Source organism: Austrofundulus limnaeus, unplaced genomic scaffold (genome assembly GCF_001266775.1).
Source record: "Austrofundulus limnaeus strain Quisiro unplaced genomic scaffold, Austrofundulus_limnaeus-1.0 Scaffold1655, whole genome shotgun sequence".
NCBI classification, from domain to species: domain Eukaryota; kingdom Metazoa; phylum Chordata; class Actinopteri; order Cyprinodontiformes; family Rivulidae; genus Austrofundulus; species Austrofundulus limnaeus.
Genome location: NW_013954057.1, coordinates 4,600 through 11,398, shown reverse-complemented (window position 1 = coordinate 11,398; position 6,799 = coordinate 4,600). Strand labels below are relative to the sequence as shown.

General features: G+C 42.4%; 1 protein-coding gene across 1 annotated transcript in view; it reads left to right on the top strand.

Annotated features, from left to right (window-relative positions):
* Positions 1–6,536, top strand: part of ugl (ureidoglycolate lyase) — a gene marked incomplete in the record, with an annotated part of 31,023 nt that extends 24,487 nt beyond the window's left edge. Inside the window, 5 exon segments of the mRNA XM_014033180.1 lie at positions 1,524–1,596; positions 1,669–1,736; positions 3,842–3,966; positions 5,966–6,130; positions 6,466–6,536. Coding sequence (XP_013888634.1) covers positions 1,524–1,596; positions 1,669–1,736; positions 3,842–3,966; positions 5,966–6,130; positions 6,466–6,469 — 435 coding nt within the window.
* Positions 6,537–6,799: the final 263 nt, after the last annotated feature.

Sequence of the window (6,799 nt, the reverse complement as noted above, 5' to 3'; positions counted from 1 at the left end):
TATAAAATATCTACTTTTTTTCTACAATCAATCATTTAAAAACACTTTCCTACTTGTCAATAGGCTTTGGGTGTTGCAATCAGAATCTGTCTGTCAGTGTGTGGGTGTGTTTACCTTATGAGCAGGGGCGGAGCCAAGGCTTGGATTGCAAGTGCCAGCCTTGGCGCCTAATTGGCCATCCCATGTACCACCCTCTTATAGCTAAGTGTCAGGTTTCAGGCAGGAAAAGACCCAGGGTGCAGACGAGGTTCAAAAACGAAACAAAAGCTTTAATTTAACCAAAGAAAGGCTGGCAAGGCAGCTCAAAAACACTCTTAGTAAAGAGGCAAAACTCACAGGCACGCAGACAAAACGGGAAACAATGATCTGACAAACAATGATGACAAGACACAGAATATAAAGCAAACTAATTAAGAGACAATGGGAAACACCTGGGGAGACACAAGAGRCAACAGGTGGATGTGGGCGGGGCTGGAGGCAAGACAACAGGCAAGAGATACACAAGGGAACAGAGAAACACTAGAAAATGAAAGTAAAAACAGATCATGATAACAAGTTGGTGGAAATCTTGGATTTTGTATTTGCATTTAGATCTTGTTAAAGGTTGTTCTCCGATGCTACTGTATTATATGAAATTTCAGATGTGTGTTTAAGAAAGGCTGAATTATAGCACTTTGTAAAATTAGCTTTAGCAGTAGTGGTTAGCCTAATTTGGGAGTAGCATCGGCAATCAGGATATGACTGTTCTTATCTATTCCAACTAATTCAATTAAGTCTAAAAATGGCTGAATTATAGCCTTTTAAAGTTAGCTGTGGTGGCCATCTTGAATTTKAGATGAGCATTTAGATTGTTTCCAGCGACTTCTACACTAATCTTCAGCTTTGTGTCTAAAAATGACTGAATAATTAGTTGTGGCTAGCATTCAGCATGATGTTTTAGATCATTCTCAGTTAGGATCATGAAAATTTTTAGCTCAGTGTTTCTTAAAACAGCTGAATTAAAGCCATTTAGTATTAGCTGTGGCAGTTATCTTGAATTTTCAAATCCAGAGTGGTTTTCTTCATTTGTATGTACCCACCTAAAAACACCTTGGCCACMCCTGTGTCCTGCCTGTAAGAACCCACTGCTCCTTCTGGAGCCCAAAGCCTGGATCCCATACATTTACATGCTGTATTTGTGGATGGGGTTAGGTTTACGTACTGGGGATAGTTATTTGTTTACATCAGCCCACTTGAATATGGCTGCCACACTGAGCTCTGAAAAAACACAAAATGTCCCAACCTCAGCAACTTAACAAATAATCTCTCTATTCTCAAAACCTGACAAGAAAACAAACCTTGTGATTTCATATTTGAACATATTTTTCCATCAGAACCATGTGAGGTTTTAAAGAGTGGTTCTTCACAATGGTTCAGAGTGGTCTCCTGTACATTCCTCTGAGGATGATGGTGTAAACCCATCCTTCAATATGCATGTTTTGAGTACAGCATCAGTATTRTTWTAACACTGTGTTTTTCCTCAGGGTGGGGTCACCCTTTATGGTTTGAAGTATAACATTGCAGTGGGCATCCTCTTCATTAACGCATGGTTATCAGGTGAGTTCAGAGCCACACAGAGCTGATGAACACTTCATAGACTGACTGGTAAAACTACACTGTGGTTCACAGGGAAGGGACACTTTTTCTACAGAGGCCAGGTAGAAGATTCAGCCACTGCAGAGATTTCCAGATCCCAGGTGGGTTCAGTACTACAGTATTTTGCTTTTCAAGTAAACTCAGCAGATTTATAAACCTGAAAAAAAAAGTAATGTGAATTAACAAAACAATAAATTAAAAATAAAAAACTCCCAGGTATTCAATAACCTCCCAGGACATGAAGGGTTTTTGGAACTCTACATTTCATCCCTATTTTTATTCACAAAGCTCCTCTTTCAGTGAGGCAAATTAAGCATTATGAAATTCATGGATGTTTCTGCTGATTGTTATATTTGTATTGAATTTACCATTTCACAAGGAGAGAACATGAAGAGAAAACCCCAAACATGACAGGGAGCTAACATTATGTAGAACTGACTTTCAAGTACAAAGACTTAAATGCACCTGTGAGGAGACAAGCAGGAGTGGGAGGGGCTGGAGGAACACAAAGGAGTAGGTACAACACAGACACAAGGGAGCATAAACAAAAACTCTACAAAATCCACGCTCTAAGGGATGGCACCCGACATGCCTGAACAAAACAAAATCTAACTCAGGAGGGTGGTGGAGGGAACACATTGGAAAGAAGGCACAAACACAAACCAAAAATTAGCAATGATAAAAACAACCATGGAAGACAAAAGGCAAACAAACAAAAAATCAGAATTGAACTGGGATGAAGTAAGATGTAGGAGGAGGTGGGGACCCAAAGTAAGATGAGGGAGGTGATGGGGACCTAAAGGAAGATGAGGGAGGAGGTGGGGACCTAAAGGAAGATGAGGGAGGAGATGGAGACCTAAAGGAAGATGAGGGAGGTGATGGAGACCTAAAGGAAGATGAGGGAGGTGATGGGGACCTAAAGGAAGATGTGGGAGGTGATGGAGACCTAAAGGAAGATGTGGGAGGTGATGGAGACCTAAAGGAAGATGTGGGAGGTGATGGAGACCTAAAGGAAGATGAGCGAGGTGACGAAGACCCAAAGTAAAATGAGGGAGGAAATGGGGACCCAAAGGAAGGTGAAAGAGGTGATGGGGACCCAAAGGAAGATGAGGGAGGTGATGGAGACCCAAAGGAAGATGAGGGAGGTGACGAGGACCCAAACGAAGGTGAGGGAGGTGATGGAGATCCAAAGGAAGATGAGGGAAGTGATGGAGACCCAAAGGAAGATGAGGGAGTTGATGAGGACCCAAAGGAAGATGAGGGAGTTGATGAGGACCCAAAGGAAGATGAGGGAGGTGACGAGGACCCAAAGGAAGGTGAGGGAGGTGATAGAGACCCAAAGGAACATGAGGGAGGTGACGAGGACCCAAAGGAAGATGAGGGAGGTGATGGAGACCCGAAGGAACATGAGGGAGGTGACAAGGACCCAAAGGAAGATGAGGGAGGAGATGGGGACTAAAAGGGAGATGAGGGAAGTGACAAGGACCCAAAGGAAGATGAGGGAGGTGATGGGGACCCAAAGTAAGATGAAGGAGGAGGTGGGAACCCAAAGAAAGATGAGGGAGGAGTTGGGGACTCTGATGACTCAGGAGCCTCAGGAAACACTGTGGGCATGGGAGGATGGGACTCTGAAGTATCTGGTAACTCTCCTCAAACAGGGGGCTCTGGARGCAGAGATACTGGGGACATGCTGGTTAATAAATTCTCCAGCTCACCTTTCATTTGATTTACATCACTGAGGATCTCTCCATGTTCGGGAACGATGATGGCTTGTTGATGACTTCACCCATTGGCAACAGAAGAAGTGACACGACGATGTGATTGCACCTGACAAACATTCAGACATGATCATTGTGTTGATGAAAATATGAGCCAATATGTCACCAAGCTCAGAGCTACAGCTGAACCATGTGGTTCTGGAGTGATGGAGACTGGTCAGTCCCAACCAAAGTTCTAATCATTACATGTCATGTGGAAGCAGCAGATTGCAATGTCGTAAAGGAGTGTCAGCTAAGATATTCCAGCAACATCCAGAGCTTTAAGGAACTCCGAACTGATCTTGTACACCCCCAGAGTCTTGCTGACACAACAACAAAGTCAATCATCGATTTATGACCCAGGGTATCCTGGTGCCACATGCGTTTATGAACGCCCTTATGTTCGAAGCATGTTAATGGTGTTTGTGATGGACGTGTGTGTGTCTCAGGTGTGGCAGTGGATACGTCATCAGGCTCGATTGGAGGATGACAGCAGGGTGGTGAGCAGACAGCTGGTGACGGATCTGACCCAGGAGCTCATGGCTGAGCTTGGTCCGTTCTGTCACTCTGTTGGGTAAGAAGACCTACTGAAATGTGCTGCACTAACCTGTTTATTCTAATCCCAATCAAAAGAGCATTAAAAGTACAAATTATCTTACTGCTGTGGGCTRAGGTAATCAGACTGAGTATGAATTTAAATCCTAATGCTAAATCACTAGGGTGTATTAACCCTGCTTAGTCCACTTTAATYAAACCCTAGTTCRTTTTTCTAGAAAGYCCAATTCATTTGGGAAGGTGKGAACGCAAAATCAAACTGATGTGGACCAAAAGAGTGAACTCTAGTCCACCTAAAGTTGTAGATCTTGGTTTGGTTGATTGAATGTGTGAACGCCAAGCGAACCGGAGACTGCTGTAAAAGCAGGAAACCGACTAYAACACAAGACATTTTGAGGAATAACAGTAATCATGCTCAATGAACGCTGCCTCACATGGAGCCACCATGTGKGGAAAACAATATTCTCCATGGTTCCACCTCATCTTCCTCTCATGCTGAGCTCTTGTTTGGCACATTTGTCRAAAAGAAAAAATAAATCCTACAACCACCCAAATCAGATGTCACTCCATGTTTGTTGACATTTTGTGAAGAAGGAAGTTGTGCTCAGTGTTGTCTTCAGAGGTTTTTGTGTCGATTCCTTTAGTGGTTCTTGGTGCAGCGCCATCACAGGTGAWGGAGGGAACAGGTTGTTCACAGGGTTTAGTTCGTTTGACAAAGTGCAGTGTGAATGAAAACCACAACAGATGAAAATTTAAACAAATATTGCAATTTGGTCCCCAATTGAACAGTTTCCCAYTTCCACATGTAATCAATACAAAGTGACAGACAAAGGACTCAAGATGGCTGCCAAATATCTCACCTAACCACTGTCAGTGGCCATTCTAGTGTTTCTCTAGTTCAGGAGTACAACCCATTTAGATTAAATTTGGTTCTGTTTGTTTTATTTTGAACTCTACTTAGACCTTTTTGCATTGTAAGGCCCAACCTGGCTCCAGTGGGCCTGGYCTTATTCTACTCMRGCCCTGGTTGTGTTTGYCTCRATGTGGAYGGGATCGTTGTATTAAAAACACGTAAATCTTACTTCATCTCATTTGCAACACAAGAACKATGAAGTAAACCACACTCAAAGGAAAARTATAAAAGTCTGTAATGAACCGTCCAGCCGCATGATGCTGAAGATTAGAGTGCAGGATATCAGAGGACAGTATAAACTAATGGTAGCTAATATTAGCCTTTTGTTATTTGGAAGCTTGCTTCGGATTTTAGTTGAACTTGTGTGAAGATTATGTTAAAGTTACTGGAAACGATTCACACAAAGTTACTCTCATATGTTTGACATGATGCCTCCAATCAGAGAATCAATCAGTGAGCAACAGTAGCTGACATCAACTCAGGCTAGGCAGGCCAGCCTGAATAGAACCGGAGCTCTTGTGGTTCCAGAAATCAGGGTGGAACTGGGCCATAAGGGCTAATGCAAACACGCAAAGCCCAGGTATGAACCCAAGCCTGGCCTTACAGTACAAAAGACCACCTGTCATAGTAAGAAGGTTACAGGTTCAACTCTCAGACCTTTCTGTGTGGAAATGACATGTTCTCCCCGGAGGTTAAGATGTTTAAATGGATGGATGGATGGATGATAAATGGATGGATGGATGGATGATAAATGGATGGATGGATGATAGATGGATGGATGGATGATAAATGGATGGATGGATGGATGATAAATGGATGATGGATGGATGGATGGATGGATGATAAATGGATGATGGATGGATGGATGGATGATAAATGGATGGATGGATGATGGATGGATGATGGATGTATGATGGATGGATGATGGATGGATGGATGATGGATGGATGGATGATGTATGATGGATGATCATAACTAATTTGTTCTAAAATCTTACATTTTGTCTGAATTGTTTGAGTCTTTTCAGTATTTGTGTCCTGAAATGTGTCTGTTTGAGTCTTCATGTCCTCTAGTCTCKCCAGTCATACGTTCTGTCTCTGTTCAGGTCCAAACACAGGTTACACACAGCAGCAGACATGTTCCTGGAGATTGTCCAGAAGAGACACTTCCCAGAGTTCATCACGTCTTACTTAAATCAGGATCACACTTTCCTCAGCTCCCAGAAACCAGGACAGGACAGGACTCTGGAACCAGACATCCTGTCCAAACTGTGAGTCCAGAGGACAGCTTCTCCTGACTGAATCAGTAAAAGTCACTGTAAACTGACTGGAATGGACTTTCTTTGGTACTGATGAGTGAAGAGATGTTACAGTTCATCTCAGTCATGAAGCAGGAAGTAATCCCACTTACAGGTTTCCTCCTGGAACCAAACTGCAGCTACATGAACCTCCAGGGAAGGCTTTGTCAGTCCATTCACGACATAAAAACATATTTTCCAACATCTAACAGCTGTACATACTAACATTTCAGAAAAGTCGGACCATCATGTAACATTTTACAGAAGAATAAAATCACCAAACACTGCTTCTTCTGTTTTGTTTACAGGTAAACTGAGGCCTGTCTCCTGCCACTTGTCCCAATAAATACATGTATAAATAAATGTCCTTCTAATCTCAGTCTGATTATTAAACTGTGATGAACATAGATATGACTTCAGTCAGTAATAGACCACCATACAGTCCTGATGAGATCACTGTCTCATTGTCACATGTGTTTCGATGGATTAATTTTGATGGTTTTTTTGAGATTTTACTATGAAATGTGGAAATAGTGTGGTGATGTGACACTCTAATCTTTGTTGTGTCTAAACCTAACATTTATGCAGTCTTCAGTTTTTAAAATGATCTTTGCTGTAAGAATTTCCTCAGAGTGCAAACAT